Below are 17,426 nucleotides of genomic sequence, written 5' to 3'. Positions count from 1 at the left end.
AAAAAAAAAAAAAAGACAATTAGGGGGAAAAAAAAAAAAAATCATTGTGTCAGCTGAAACATTTCTTTCACCCAAAATGAAATTCTATAGCTTGTACTTGGATACCTAACCATTTTTCTTACGTAAATATTGGCAAATTTAAAACATCCAAAGCCAAACAATTCAAAACTACTCATTACAAAAACATTTTCAAATATTTTCTCATCTCTTTCCCTCCTTCCCTTTTTTTTTTTTTTAAAAAAAAAAAAAAGTAAACCTCTTCCAGTTTGGCACAAATCAGTACCCACTATTTATTTATAAAGTGCATTTTTCAGCACATACACTATTCACCTGGAAAGTTTGAATCAGCTCTGGTCATTTGCTGCTATACAAAGTATTATTTTGTCTAGAGACAATATTTATTCTGTGATTCCTGCAAAGTGAGCTAGTTCAGAAAAAGAATTCTTTTTATTATTATTATAGTTTTAGAAGCCTGAAGCTATGCATCATACTGCTTTTTTTTTTTTTTTAAGTCTTTTCTTTCACACTTACTAGCATTTTGAAAAAAAAAAATAAATCCTGATACCCCTCTGTACACCTAAAGGAGTAGATTTCTCTTTTTGTTGTGTAGAATACTGTGAAACTACTATTATGATGCTGGACTAGAAAAATGCAGAGAAAAATTTGCATGAATACTCTTATCTGTTATCTCCTTTCATTATTGTCCTTACTTAGGTTCCTGGTCCCTTTTTGTTACCTTCTTCCCTCCTGTTCCTCTGCCATAATCCACCTGTGTTAACAGACAGGAGGGCCCAAGTTACAGATAATTCAGACACTCCAGCCTGCCTGAATAGGATGAATAGTGCACAGCACTGTGCAGACTCTACCCACCTTAGGTCACAAGGACAGTAATATCAGAGACTCCATGAACCTCACAAAGCATCACCCTTTTCCCCCCATATATAGAATATGCTATGGCCCATGGCAAACACTTTACCTTTTTTTTTTTAATTACATAAAATCTACTGAAAAACCATGATATGAACTTCCGTACTTAACACTGTCTAGCAATGAATTCCACTAACTCACTATGGGCAACATCTTCTATGGATTATAAATTGCACAAGGACAGCAACTAAGCCGTTTATTTTAGCAACATGACCTACCTAATTGAGCTCTTCAGAATCCTTTGAGGTTTTATTCCAGTTGGTCAGACAAATTTGGATGACTTTTTTTTTCCCCTATTGGAAGCTTTTGGATCACTGAAAATTAAATGATCCAAAATGAATGTTCCACTTTCTATAAAGTTCTGGTTGTTTCTAGAGGAAACAAGATTAAATTGTCTAGTTTGGCCATCTTGCTTGTTACCAGCTGCCCATACCAAGTATCAGCCATGCCAGTTACCAGAAAATCAGAAAGCCCAAGACTGCCAGCGTCACAGATTGGGAGAAAACAAACAAGCAAAACGCCCATGAACATTAGCTTTCCTCCCTCTTGAGAATGGAGGAGCTTTTCATTTCTGTTTGCCTTGAAAAACAAAATTAAACGTTACACACCCAGCATTTTTATTTTTCTCCATGCAATTCTGGTATTAATTATCAGGACAGCTCTACATGGCAAGAGATCATCCCCATTTTTCACCCAGAAACCTAGGACAGACAGCATAAGTCACCTGCTCACAGCTCATAAAGGAATCTGTGGCAGGTCAAGACACTGAGCCCTGCGTCCCTAAATTTAGTGCTCTGAGCACTGCAACATCCTTCCCTGGTTTTAGTCTAGTAATGACCTGAATGCACTTTCACTTAGACTTGAGTGATCTCATGATAGGAAAGAAAATGCTAAAATCTGTTCTCCCTTCCCAGTCGTAAATGCTAGAGGGAAGATGAGTGGACTGATGAGTCCACATCTGCACTAATAATTCTCTTTACTTTTGGCAAACTATATATTCCCAGCTCTATTCCGCAGTTCCTTCCCCTACTGCTCATATTTTATACAACTTTCTACTTTCTTTAATAAGAAAGTGAATCGAAGGAAGTAAAAACCTTGCCTTGCCTAGAGTAATCTAGAAATATATATAGACATTTCTACCACCAAACAGTAATGCCAGGCCAGACAAGTTTGTCCAGATATCAAAGGAAAAACAATTTTCCTTTTCTTCTCATGACCATAAGGTCTTCGATCTTGGCTAGCTATTCCCACATAAAGCAGCTACCCACAGTATGATCTCCAACCTGCAGTAGAAGGATTCAGACTCAAGCTAAGGTGCATCTTGAGGTGTGTGAGAAGCGTGGGTGTTTTCAGAGGAGCACTGCAATCTGACAGCATCAGAGGAAGGGCACAATGTTACAGATGTTCATTTCCCCAAAACTGCAGGTACAGTACAGGTACAGCTTCCAGCAGATAGAGAAGTTTTCTGACAGTGCTAGACTGACCGCACCATTACTGAGTAGTGCATCATGGAGGGCTCCTAACCAGCAGGTCAGAGTATATGGTTAGTAGCCTCTACAGGAGGGCTACTAGATAGTACCAGATCTAATGAACTACAGGCCCAGCAAAAATGCTGTTACAAACTAAATGGACCTAAGTATTGGATGACAGGGAAGAAGTTGCTGAAGGGCATTAAGATTTATTCCAAAGTGTCCTCCCTTGGGATCAGTCTCCTAATCACAAAGACTCAAAAAGCCCCCCACCATAAACACACACATAAAATAAAGCAAAAATACAAGCATCAGACAAGTATTATAAAAAGCACATTAATTCTAAAGTTTTACACTTTTTAACATTTAAAATCTTGACCTGGCATATTCTGCAGTTGGATTTTTCTGATGTTTTTATAAAGGTCATGTTTATGGTATAATGAATACGGATTTCCAAGGGTTATTAATCAGAAGAACGCTGTATTGCAAATAGATTTTCAAAGAATTTTTCATTTTTATGATGAATATATTAGCAATTTTAAAAGTACCATTTTTCAAAAGCATGCTTGGGAAAGAAGTAACGATTAGCTTCTGATGTCTTTACTTTAAATGAAACAAGCATATAACTGAGACAAATATATAACTAATGTTATGAAATGGACACACTCCACTAGTAAACTCTCTGAAGATAGTGCTCTGCAGCAATGCGTCTTCCATTTAGCACTGGGAAAGCTCAACTTCACCAAGTTTTATTACTAATTCACTGGAAACAGTTTTTACACATTTTTAACTGCATAATGCAAGAGTAAGTGGAACTTAATGCCAACAGTTACTGCATGTTTCCAGAGCACCACTTTGCTCTTCTGCTAGCTGTCAAATCTCTGCTCTTTTACTGAGTGACAGATTGACCTGGGAAGTGACTGAGTTAGGCGAAGGATGGCAGAATCCAAGTCAAAAGAGCAAAGTCTGCCCAAGTCAAAGATAGTTCCACAGAGAGAGACAAAGGGAAGGACAGAGAAAGGTGCATAGAGAAAAGAGCGATGGAAAGTCTATGATTACATAGATCCACTTGGCTGTTGGTCTTACAGGTAGCACACAACAATGGACATGAAAATACCTCTGTGAATCTATGCCAGTGTTGCACAGACTGGACCAAGTCTCACCCCTGAATTAACCTTGCAGTCTTTGCATACATTGGACTGCCTGTGCATATGTACATAACAAAAATGCATACTTATTGAAACAAAATCACAGTTTTCATTTTTTTTCCCCATGCGTAAAGACATAAATGCTTACACATCAGAAACTATTACAGTCCCAGAATTTTTGATTCACAAAAACAGTCCACAATGTTTGCCATGGTTTGAGCAAGCATAGGGCAACTGAGCACCATGCACCTGCTTGCTCACCCTTTTCCCCTCAGGTATAGGATGGAGAAAGTAAATCAAAAGACCTGAGAATCGAGATAAGGATATGGAGGGATAACTCACCCATTATGGTCACCGGCAAAAGACAGACTTGTTATGGGAAAAAAAAAGAACATCAATTTAATTCAAACACTAACAACAACAACAACATCACAACAGAGTATGACAATGAGAAGCATTACCACATCTTAAAAACACCTTTCCCCCACCCCTCTCTTCTTCCTGGCATAGCCTTGCTTCTGCTTTCTCCACCTCCTCCCTGCAAGCTGTGCTGACGGGGGTGGGCAGAGAACAGGGGGGTATGGTCAGTCCCCCTGCTCCTTCCTCCTCAGGGGAAGGACTCCTTGCATTCTTCCTCTGCTCCAGCATGGTGTCCCTCTCACAGCAGACAGTCCTTCACTAACTTTCTCCACTGTGAGTTCTTCCCATGGGATGCAACTCTATCTGCGGTGCTCCCGCATGGGTCCCCACCATGTGTCGCAGAGTCCTCCCAGTGCCAAACTACAACAGCAGGGGCTTCTTCTCACGGAGTCCTGGCCTTCTTCAGGCATGGCTACCTGCTCCAGAGTGGGGTCCTCCATGGGCTGCAGGTAGGCATCTGCTCCACCATGGACCTTCACAGACTGCAAGGGCACAGCCTGCCCTCTCACCTCAGGCGGCAGAAGAGTCTCTGCTCCAGCACACCTCCTCACCCTCCCCCTTTCTTCCACTGACTTTGGAGTTTTCACAGGTGTCCTCGTCACAACTCTTCTTCACAAGTCCCAACTCCTCCTCCGTGGTTCGCCTTCTTAAGCACACTATCACAGAGGTGCAGCCACCTTCTCTAATTGGCTCAGCCTTGGCCAGAACTGGGGAAGCTTCAAGAAGCTTCTCACAGGGAGCCACCGCTGTAGCCCCCTTCCCTGCTACCAAAAACCCCCAACACACACACAGACCCAACACAATGTTTAAAATTATTATGTTTATGGACTTTCATAGGAAGGCAAAAAAGTAAGTGGTATCATTTCTTACTGAACATTAATAAGGAGAAAAACTAGAGGAGAATCAAACACAAAGGGATAGTGAGCACAGGCACACTAGACAGAAGTGAGTTTCAAAGGACAGGCTCCTGGACGTGAAGCACTATTTAGTTCATGGTGGCTTGAAAGATACTTGTTAAGAGAAATTATACATCATATCATCATTTTTCCTATATGCATTCCTAAATTAAAATACTTCAAGTTATTTGACTCAGGAACTTTTCCCACCATGAAATACATGAGTCCATACTCCCAATGAAACATCTGAAGTTCTTAAAGAAAAGTAAACCAAACCAGCAAAGATTAATATCTTCCATACCACTCTTTCTCGGGATGTAAACCCAGAAAAAACTATTAGACCACGTGGCCTGATTGTCTCTAAACCCCAACCCATTACTTTTTATAAAAATTCTACTATAATGAAACTAAACCAGTTCAGCCCTCAGGAGATAGAGCTGTTTGAGGGGAAAAAAAAAAAAAAAAAAAAAAACCAAAAAAAAAACCCACCCAAACAAAAAAAACCCAAACAAAAACAAAACCAAGACCCTGAGGCTCTATCTCTGACCAAGACTTTCTGGAAAAAGAAGCTGATGAAAAACTGAAGTTATCCTGTAGGGCAACCCATGCTTTGTATTTAGAAACAAAGGAAAAAAAAAAAAACAAAACAGTTCCTAGCTGTCTGCTGCCCCCACAGAGACAAGTTGAGAGAGGTATAAAATGTTTAGTTAACTCTTAAGTTTGAGCTTACTAGAACAGAATTTTATGCCACCTCAAAGCACACATGCACTGTGTCCAGCAATGACTTATCTCTGGATTTTCATCAGCAGGCAGTTACAAAAGGAAAAAAAAAAGGACCAATTGCACTCTGGGGAGAGAAAAATCTTCCCATCTTCTGTAAGTACCACCTGAATATTTGAAGATTACATTAGAGTAATTCCCTTCAGCATTAAGCATTTGAGGTCAGCTTATATCACACTGTGTTATGGAGATGTGAAATCAGATGTTGCTTTGTTGCCCCATTGCCCAAAATTGAAGGTTAACTACAGTAGCTGCAATAAAGTAAGTTGGGCACTCACATAAGACAAAAGCATGCACACTAAAAAGATACCAGCCTTCAAGCATGAAGAGATGAGTCTTTAATTCACCAGAAATTTGCAGATTGTCACCAACTTTCTTATAACCTTTGTTTGCTATACTGATCAGCACATCAACCATTCTTCATTTGTCTGACAAAGACTAGGGATGCAAATGATTAGCAGTTCTGGACCACAGTACAGAGTTTTGACTTCAGCAAGGGGTCAATCATGAAAGGAGAGCAGCTGTTGATAAAGCATAAAATCCTCAGGATGATGCTCAGAGTAAGGTGTTCGCATCAAATCTGGGAGGGGGATAAGTGGACAGGAAAGAAAGGGAAGCTAAGGGAACGGAAGAAGGCAGCAGGCAGAACAAGAATGGAAATAAAAGAATGGGATGTTGGAAATCAGTGGGAGAAATTTGAACCTTGGCCAGAATCAATTAAAACAGATGTTTTATGGAAATTCTATATCCAGTCACAGATTTAGTTTTAATGAAGTTTAAATAGGACACGTTATAATGTACTTAAAAAGTAATAGTTGTCTAACTGTATTGTATCTAAAAAATACTAACATCATTGCCAAAAACTATTTATTGCAATCACACACAGATCTTGTGCAATTCAAATGATTTTTTTTTTTTCTTTTTAAACAGAGATAAATATGTGTCATATGATATGCTGGAAAACAGTTTTTAGGTTTTAATTCACAGTACATTGTGATGAATAAATGTTTTTATTTCCTTCAAAAACTGGGACTGTGCTTCCATAAACACAGTTAAAAATAAAATAGTTATTCCATAAAACAGTATAAGCAAAAAAACACATCATGATGCAATATAACAGATAAAGATACATAAGAAAGTTTTATTAGGACTAGTGAAGAAAACATTGGTTTTCCTATCTGACAAAGATCACATGAATATATAGTGTTCTGTAAGAGCATTGGCCCATATATATTAATGCTTTGGAGTTGAAGTTGAATCCAACTCCCTACAAATCCGAGCAGGGAAGACTGTTAAAGATGCCAGTGGAAGGTGGTCCTGCAAATATTTTGTGGCACAATGAGTTCCTTATGGTGCCTATGGTGGCAGACTCAAACATCAGAGCTCAGAACCATCAAAATCCTGTTCTTAGTCAGACTCCCCAAAAATTCACATTTGAGTAACACTCTGAGCTGCCAAAAAAAAAAATAAAAAAATTCCAAAGGCATGAGGTCTTCAAATAACAGAGTTTGACTAACCCTCTGAACATCTAAATGCTCCACTGCACAAGCAGGCTACCACCATTCTCACTAACAGATCCCACCCATGACTCTTCTGCAGCAGAAAAAAACATGACAAATCAGACTATCTCAAATTCATTTTTATAAAGCTGCCTCTTTGTTCAGTTATGGAAGACCAGTTTGAAACCATGTTTTATGTCAGTAAGCAATAAGAATCCCATCTCCCTTGAATCAGGCTTTGGTGTTGCACATGCCCCTGCAATCACAAAGTTATGGATAACTAATCATAACTATTCTTCTATGACATTTTAGCTGATATTTTGATTCAAGATGTCACTGCTTGTGAATAGGAGACTGAGAGAAAACACCATCAAACTTAACTTTTTTCTGTTACAACATTCCATCAGAATTTGTCTTTGCAGATCTACATGTAAACTACACTCTCAAATCTAATTATTATGGAAGAAAATCCTTATAAAAGTTTCAAAAATTGAAAGAAATTAAGGTCTGTATTTTAATCAAAGGCCCATATTGAAGCCTGTTCTGTAAATCCCTGGTGCCTCAGGGGAACGTCCCAATAGTTGGGCTGTTGACTAACTGGGAATACTTGCACAATAATCTCTTTTTGAAGCAGTTTAGGTTTGTGTAAATGTGTATTAACTTCACAAAGGAATTTAGCTTGTGTTTCCATCAGCCCACAAAAATCCCTTGACCACAGGGCTAGTGTCTTTCTGGGAAAGTGAATACATTCTTTTTCAGTAGAGAAGTTCTAACATAATGACTATTTATAAAGAAGGGCTGTGGAAACTTCAATTCTCACAAGCTTTACACCTGATGGAGCTCACTTAGGCAAATGATTTGAAAGCTGCAATACCTGGCAGTAAGTAGGTTGACTGTCCTCTTGATATCTGTGAAAATGTTGGCAGGTCCATTTTTTTATATCTCTATGTAAAACATGCCTAAATTTTAGAAAAAAAGTTTTCAAGCAAGGAAAATTATCTGCTGTCATTCTCTGTAGGTAGGGGGGGAGCACAACTGCTTTTGCCAACAAGACACAAAGGACAAAAGAAATTTTTGTCCTATTTTCCAGAAACACAGGCATGTCAGACCCAATTTACCTAATCCATGACATGTTGAATGCTCCAGGCTGCATCCACAGAAATAGATAAAGGCCTGTCCTCCACAGATTTAATGAATGGGAATCCCTGCCCCTGGCTAATATAAATTGTTCTTGTTGGTGGGTAATTCTATTGATTACAATCCAGTTACATTTACACATAAATTTTCAGTAAAGCAGCATAAACTATTTGCCAAAAAATACAAACCTAACCCAACAATATGTTCATATTTCTTTAAGCTATATGAAATCAGTTATGATTTTTTAGCTTTTCTGTGATCCTATCCAGATGTTCCTTAAGAGCATTTTACTGTCATGCAACATAAAATTATTCCATTATAAATCTACATGTCATTATTCAATGTATTCAGAACTTTTTCCTCACAGAAAAAGCAAAGAATTTTTTATAGGTTCTGACACAGATTTTGTCAAAAGGTTTCCTGAGTTGGCCACACAGCCTGTAATAGTAAAGAAAAGGCTGCAGAAGATTATCTTGTGTGTCTTTGGTTACTATTTTATATGGGAGGTTTTCTAAAAGAAAAAACAAAATAAACCCAAACCCCAAATACCTCAGTGCTATAAAAGGTGGCAAGGAATGGTCTGCATACCAATGTGCAGATTTCACTGCTGGCTAGAGATGGAAAGGCATGGTGGAAAGGACAAATACTATTCATCTGCATTTTTACATAGGTCAGGAACAGCCTGAAACCCTCTCTAAAGAAAAAGATGGTAATAGCTAGGTAATCTAGGTAATAGATATGGTAAGAGCTCAAGTAATAGTACCTTTCCTTGCCTGCTCTTTAGTCAGCCTACCTATGTTCTGCTCCTCTGTCAAGGGATCTTAAAATGTTATAGTCCCCGTTCCAGGAACTAAACACAAAGGAGAGAGATAAAACATTTAAATAACATTTTTGGGAGCTCCCTTCTTGCTCATGCATTCACTCTGCTCAGAATATTTACTTATTGCCCTACATAGCTATTAAAATTTCACTTTGGGTGCATCACAAACTCAGATTAGACATTCACCAGATTTGCTTTCACAGTTATTCATGGTCTAGATTTCAGCATTTCTTGAACTAACTGTAAATATATCTAGAAACAGGCCTATCATAAAACCAACCCACCTCAGACTTTTCCATTCATTCCATTCAAAGACTATCTTTCATCTACCTTCTTACTAAGGTGCCCCAAAAAATCAAGCCTTGGGCAAAACACACTAAAACTGTCACTCCACAATAAAAGGTCTTAGTTGACATGTTTTGGTTTATTTATTTTTAAGCCCCTCTCTGCCAGAAAGACCAAACAAAACAAAAGAACTAACTTTGGTTTCCACTACGTAACAGTTATTTGAGAAATACTAAAGCAAATGCGGTTTTTGAAAGGCATTGCTACCAGGCCTTGTAACCATGATACAGTAGAATACAATACCAAGAGAAGAAAAATTCATGTGCAGACCGTTCTGATAATCCATGTAGATCAGAAGGATCAGAATCATGCAGCTTCATAATGTTAAGTCTAGCTATTATAATTCCCGATGTTATTGCGTATGTTATATATACAAGTATTTGCTCTGATCCATGTAAGTCACTGCATTGCTTTGCTTTTACTATTTGAAGTTATAATGATCATTTGACTTCTCTGCATCACATTACTTTACATGTTCCTAATATTTTTAGTACTTTTTCACATTAAAATAGAAAAGTAATGCCCTCAAATTAGGCAACAGATATTTAATTAATTTAATTGTATATCAAATAATTCAAGTGATTTCTCAATATGTTTTTATTACTGGAGAAGAGGAAGTCACCCCCCTCCAAAACCTACCAACTTTGAATTTTAATAAATTTGGTCTCTTAATCTGATCAAAAGAACCTTGCAATAGCTGAGAAGCTAAAAGGGCAAGGCAAGTGCTAAGAGCCTTCAATGGAACCATGTGTTGACAAGTTGGATCCCTCCCTCCATCCTCCTGCTCAACTGTTAAGGAGTGGAGGAAGCCTCACATACTGTAATCATCTTTGCATTTCATAAGAGGTAATCTTACAGTACATTTCCAAGAAAATGAAATTATATTAAACCACTGAAGTGAGCCAACCAATTGTCAGATTTCTATAGAAATGCAAGGATTTGCTAAACCAGAGACAAACCTCAGTCCTGCAAATAGGTCTGCATATATTTAACTATTCCAATGCTCACATCAGTGGAATGACATCAGAAAAGTTAATTCCTTTTTAATTCATGCATGCAGAAGTAGGTTCTATCTGTTATTTGCATGACTATCTGACTAAACATTCAAAATGTTCCATAACAATGAGTTTTAAACAATGAGAATTGATATTCCGCTAAAAAGGAATTAAAATTTTACCAAAGGTGCGCAATTTGAAGGATGAATCAAAACCCTGAATACTTGACCCACGTCACCATATACAGGAGAGAATTTGTTTGCATAATTCAGAATTTGGTATTACTTTCTTTGAAAACAAAACAAGCCCACAAAACACCAAGATGCACCACATAAGAAGAGAAACACATCATGAAACTGTAAACATAAGATGAAAATGAAGGTACTCTAAGCATATTGCCAAAGACGCACTAAGACATCTATCGCTGCTTTATGACATCACATCTTTGAAAAAGAATAGGATCATTCCAGAGACAAGAACATACTACTTGGATCTTGAAACAGCATTTAAAAAGCCCCGTAAACTTACTGAAAAACACAGTGTGTTGAGAAAAAGAGGCCTATCTCTCCTCTCTCTCCATAATTCCAGTTACTTAATGAGAGTTACATTGGATATTAATTTGAACTGTAACACTAAAGGACAACTATTGCAGAGCACTGAATCTGCTTAATTAAAGGTATCAATTCAAGCAATGAGGCGGTTTTGCATGCAAGCCTCTAAGAAACCTGAAACCAAACACAGCTTGCCTGTATAAGGGTTGCATTCCAAAGCCTATGCTCAAGCCAATTTTACAGATCTGGAGTTGCAACTAAACATAAATCACCTGGTTCACAGCAGAGCATTTTGGGTGTGTTAACCTGAAACGCTGAGAAAATTTCAGTGGATATTGGCCAAGCTATGACAAAATTTAAGATCTGCATACCCTTCTTCAGCCCCAAACCACCAATGCTGGCACACTTCTTGTATCTAAGTCTCTGCATCAGGCTGGGACCTTACACTTTCTGCTCTTCTAACTCTGACACTGGGTATCTCTAGCTTCACAGATCTGTTGTCTTTGTTTATGCATTACAGAAAGATTTGATTAACATCTGAGAAAAGACTCTGCAAACCTGTACTTCTGACTATTCTGTTTCACTTAGACTTGGGCAGAATATGTAGTGATCTTGTCCAGACAAAGATATAAGTTAAATGGGGATTGTTAGGATTTCTTTATTACACTCTTCAGACAGCTAAATTATATTTAAATAGGTTAAGAAGACTTAGAGCACACACAGCTGTTTGTTGTTGCTATGTAGATTCTGTTGCTACCACATGTGAAAAAAATTCCAGATTTTTATTTCTCACTTCACCTAATATTTAAGTTCATAAAAAGCATCAAATGACTCAGGTGTTCATCTAAATGACTATTTGCAGTTACAAAAGTTGTAAAACTGGATCTCTGTGTCTGAGGTCAAGCATCAATCATATTAACAGAACTATTACGAAGTGCTTACAGTTGCATGTAAATAACATTGCAGCATGGACACAAAAGAATGCAAGGAAGAGTTCACATTTAGGTTGCCCCAACGTGCACTGTTTGACACTGACTTTTACAGAGCATTACCAAGGCCAAATCTGGTTACTAAACTGGTAGACTCAGACTACAAAGACTGGTGGAGACCTAAAACAATAAAAAGGGATTGAGAAAGTCAGTATAATTCAGCGACATTAGCTTGAAGTGAATAGGCCACTTGCTCTTGAAGCATAAACTGAGAACTTTGTTTCCACCAGAACATCTCTTTTTTACATTAATAAGACCCTCCAGTGTTTCCCTACAACTTCCTCTGCAGATGTGAGGTGGTCTTAACCTTTTTTTTTTTTTTTAAAAAAAAAAAAAAAAAAAGGCTACCTCCAGAAAACCCCTTGGTGTTAACTTTGCCACCTCACATGATTTCAGGATTCATTCTCTTCATTGAAAGATAGGAAAAGGTGGCATGAGCTATTTCTTAGAGGGCTACTGCAGACTGAAAAAAAACATGTAAAGCAGTGGATGCATGTACACACCTGAGGGGACTAGAAATGTTTTATTTTTTTTTCCATGAAAATCTATTTCTAATTATATTTTCTTAAGTTATTGCTCTTACTTTAACTGCATGGGCAATGATCTCCTACTAGACAAGATTAAGTACAAGATTTTATCTCTTTTCCCCTAAAATTCACTATAAATATTGAATATATAAATATATAAATATATAATTATATATATATATAATATATATATTATATAATAAATATATAAATAGTGAATTTGAAATTATAACAATATAATGTTATTTGGCCTTTCCAATATGACACAATCAAAAGTCCACATTCTAATAACAATTAACGTTTCCTTGTCACTAGAAATTCTTACCCATATACAATTTTAATACATGTCCATTCAACAGCTCCAGGCACACAATTGGAAATGTTAAAATCTGACAGACTAGAAATGAGCTTCTCCCACATGCAGCTTTTTCTGGCTGGGCTACAAACCCACAGAAATGATAGCCTGGTATGATTTGTGGACATAAACTTCAACAGAGCTGTGTGAGACTATGCTTTAAGAAAAATGTTAAGCCTCCTCTGCTTATGGGGGGAAGAATGAACCTCAGCTTCTCCTCACCACTGCTGTTCTGCTTAACTAGTGTAGTGTCTGTTAATTGGAGGAGAATCACCATAAACTACTATTCATTGAATTGTCCTGATTTCTTTAATGATATTGCCAATAATGTGCCTTAATGAGATAAAAGAGATATTCCAGTTCAATGAATCACTTGGGAGGGTGTCCCCTTGAAACAGAATATAATTTAGACAGGACTACTGTGAATTAAGAGATACTCTGCATAACTTGTACATAATCAGGAAAGCTTGCAAGCCCCCATTCTATCCACACAGATTAACTCCTTGCAAATATAGCCTAAAAAGGACAGTCATGGTAGCTTTAAGTTTGCTTCGTGCATTTTTTTTTGTTTGTTTGTTTGTTTGTTTGTTTGGTTTACTTTTTTTGAAAAATAAGAATGGGAAGTGTTATGGATAGCTGAGAGCTGCTTGATAGCTTCTGGAAAAGAGATTGGTACTTTTAAAACACTTCCTGAAAAACAACAAAAAAAAAATCAACATCGCTTCCCTTGCCTGTTAATTCCTCACCCTTCTATGTAAACCATCAAAGCTCAGGTGGACACGGGAACTGGTGGAGTCTTCCCCCGCAGGTGTGCAGAGCTCCTCTAGCATGGGGAGACCCGCAGCAGGTGCATCTTCCCATCACTGGGGCTCCTCATTCAAGGGCAATGCAATTCAACTTATCCAACTGTCCAGGCTCATGCTTCCATCACATTCAGCGCCTCTTGTGGCAAAGAGACGGGGAACAACTGTTTAAGCAGGAACTGAAACACAAGCAGATACATCCTTCCTCCTGTACTTTCAGGCTGGTGGTGGGTGAGGAAGAAATGCACTGTGGCCATGCTGCTGGGCATGCCAACACCCTCCAGCCTCAGATCTGCTGGCCAAGTGGCTGACAAAGTTTGACTACACTGCTGATGATCAATTTAAGATTTTAAAGAGCACTTAATTCACATCTGAAATTATTTGAGATATTAAACATAACTATTACAAATTATTTGACAGTTACCTTAATTAGACTAGGTCTGATTTAATATTTCCAGCACAGTTGAAACTCTTACTTTACTGGGGGCCATGGAAGTTTCTCAGCATGTTAGGTCCAGTAAATGAAATTGAGTTCAAGCAAATCTATTAACACAGTCCAACACTTTTCACAGTTCATTACAAATAATAATTACTTTCTGAAAACTTCCTCCTTCACTATGAAGAACAGATCTGACTCAGTAAAAACAATATCAATGAAGAAAGCTCAATTTTTGCTGAAAGATTCTTGAACTTGCAAGAGCTTTTTTTTGTACCTGCTAGCAGTTGCCATACATATATTATAATGACAGATTTCAAAAACTGTCCAACTTCTTTCAGACAAATCATCAATATTACCTCAACCAATATACTATCAAAATCATCCCCCTACACTATTTACTAGAACTGAAGTTAGCTACATCAACAGAAGAACCTGCAAAACTGGAGATCTGCCCACCACAGGCACCTTGGGAAGATTTCTTAGAAGATTAACTTATCTATTATTTTAAACATTCTTGAACAGTATTAGCCATCTATCACTGAGTGACTCCTAGAAAGGACTAATAATTTAGAACGAACATTATTTCTTCTTAGCTTTGCGATTTGGAAGACATTAGCTCAGCTGAGGTCTCTCAAACTGATATTTGATATAAAACATTCATAATTCATTTGACTATATACTGAGGTCACATGGCACTATTTCTGTTTCCAGATGGATCTAAAGTTAGCTTTGTATTGCTGAAAACGTTCTGGCATAGCTTTTAACATAAAACCTCCTTTACTAAATTACTATAAAGTATCATGCAATTGTTATCTTTGTGAATATTCCCATGAAGAAATCTTCCTACTAGTAATGCACAAAAAGCTTATACAAATCACATGAACATTGTTAAAATAAACTGAGAGATATTTTAGGAGTATTAATTGTTAATGTTTTTTTCAATGCTAAGTATCATCAAAAACCACCTACCTGAAATAGTTCCATGCTGCTTTTCCTCACTACACTGATTCTTTTGGATATATTTACTTAGAAAAAAAATGAGGGAATAGGACAATAGGCAATAAAAATAATGTTCTACACATCTGTATTATCTTCCCAAAATCTGTAGAGTTGCCAGAATGTCCACAGTGACACATAGCATCATCGTTCATTGCCTTCACAAGGTTAATTTCAGGCTATTTAAATAAATTTTCTTCCCTGTGTGCTGATGGTACCATATGACATTTTTTCTTCAAGTTACTCACTATCGACAAAACAGAGCAGTTTCATTCAGTCATCTTGGGGTGCTTGTGCAGAGTGGTGCTGCCAATATCATTTTGCTGCGCCGCAGATCTTTACCTGCTGCCTGCCTGTCTGTCTCTGCCAGCAGAGTTTATGTACGTTTCACACATTTTCTAAGGCTTTCCGAAATCACATTTTGATTGTATCTACACTGTTAGTGAGATTTCAAATGTTGCTTTGATTTATTTTTTAAGGTATTTTCAGCCTTTCAGTCTTTGTTTATTACATTCAGTAAATTCATTCATGTAAAGGAGTATATCTGTGTGGGCTATTCATGTGTAGTGATGGACCTCTTTAAGGACACTGATGCTTTCCACCTTGAAAATGTGCATGTGTAGCAAAGGTAGACTATTGCACACACTGTTAAAGTGTGTAAAGATAAATGCTACTATGAAAGATATTCACCTCACATATGTGGATCTGACCATAGATCGGTATTTCTGCAAGGCACTGTTTTTTCTATACAGCATATCCAAACAGATGTCAGAGGTCCATCTGCTACTGAACCCAGAGGAACCCAAATGGTGGGCTGCTGATCAGCATTGAGTAAGTTTGTCAGCAGTACCTGTGGAAGAATATATCTTTTATGTTCTATAAAAATACTACAGATTTAAAAAAAAAACCAAACAAACAAAAAAAAACCCAGGGAAAAACACTGGGAATCTATAAATGTATTGAAAAATTTTACTTCAACCCAATTGAAAAGAAAAATAGTTAATTCAGAACCTTTCTTAGTAAAGAAAGGGGAGAGAAAAATCATACCATGTGGACCAGTGCAATTTCTGAGTACTCAGTGCTACTAAGATTTAAACCAACAGAAACTAGATGTGTTATTAGGAGGTTAGTGTGACTGCCCTAGCACTGTATGTGGAGAGGAGGACTAAATAACCAGTTTTACAAGGTAGACAGACTGTGGTCAGGACTGGCGAGACAAATGTTTGTAAATCATTACATCACGTCTTGAGCACTAAAACTGTGTAAGGATACTAGAAATAACACACTACAATGGCTTTACAGCACCCATATTCATGAATCTGACATGCCCTCAGTCAGAGAGGGAGACAAAAAAGGAAATTATTTAAATATATCTTTACATATGCATACACAACATTTTATAGCCTGTTTGACTTGTTAGAATTTGTCCTTTACAAATACAGGAATTGCAAAGTTAAATAGGAGAGTAGGTAATTTTATGTATGCCTGTTTGCTTTTTCCTCTTAAAGAAATAAAAATGGCTACCGAAAATAACAGCTGCTGCATGAAGAGTTGAAGCAAAGATATTATTTTTTTCTGTGCTATCTCAAAGCAGACAAGCTCATGCAGCTTCTACTGTTGAAAAATTTGCTGCTCACAGCAGCAAAACTTACCAGTAATAATAGAAAAACAAAGGAGCAGTGTGCTTGCCATATAATAGTCACATATCTGGCAAACTAGATGCTCCTGATACATGGCTGGTTTTGACAGGAGGTGAGTGGATTTGCTATCACAGGTAAATACCAGCAAACAAAAACTAATTTGCTAAACATTGCACTATAGAGACAGCAGACCCTCAGGTTGCTACTGAAAAATGACTTGGCTTAGCAAGAAGAGCACTGATATTGCCTGCGGTGCCAAGACTGGCTTCCTCCTCACCTCCTCCGTTCTTGTGCATTCACAATTGCAGATCTTGCCAAGGGTCTATGTTTTTTGACTTTTTTTTCTTTAGCTTTTTTTTTTTTTCTTTTGCATTCGATATTGATCCCTAGCGCAACGATGAGTAACTGTATTGGAAAACACAGCCATTATCTCCCTCTGTCTACATAACTTACTACACTTCATAGTAAACAAACTGAGCAAACAAGGTCAACAAGAACAAAACAAGCTCTGAAAATTTTCATGGCTTTCATTTGAATGAACTGTACTATCCATCTGCTTTTTCAATTACAATATAAAAGTAAATAAATAAGAGAACCACTGTGAAGTAATAATCAAAGAGTAAATTAAGCCTGTTTTTTTTTTCCTTTGTTCTTAAGAAAGCAGTTTTAATATTCAGAGACAATTTTCTA

At 37.4% G+C, this 17,426-nt stretch overlaps 1 protein-coding gene across 5 annotated transcripts in view; it reads right to left on the bottom strand.

The window, feature by feature from the left end:
• Positions 1–17,426, bottom strand: part of ZNF385D (zinc finger protein 385D) — a 443,055-nt gene that overhangs the window by 154,159 nt on the left and 271,470 nt on the right. For 2 of the 5 annotated variants that reach the window (XM_026841918.1, XM_026841922.1), the window contains one exon: positions 3,887–3,913. The exons of the other annotated variants lie outside the window; for them this stretch is intronic. In XM_026841918.1, coding sequence (XP_026697719.1) covers positions 3,887–3,913 — 27 coding nt within the window. The remainder of the gene's footprint in view (positions 1–3,886; positions 3,914–17,426) is intronic. 5 annotated transcript variants of the gene reach the window in all.

This window comes from Athene cunicularia (assembly GCF_003259725.1).
Source record: "Athene cunicularia isolate RWA chromosome 2 unlocalized genomic scaffold, athCun1 chr2_part1, whole genome shotgun sequence".
Classification (NCBI taxonomy): Eukaryota; Metazoa; Chordata; class Aves; order Strigiformes; family Strigidae; genus Athene; species Athene cunicularia.
The sequence above is the reverse complement of the archived record's forward strand: the minus strand, read 5'-3'. Positions and strand labels throughout refer to the sequence as shown.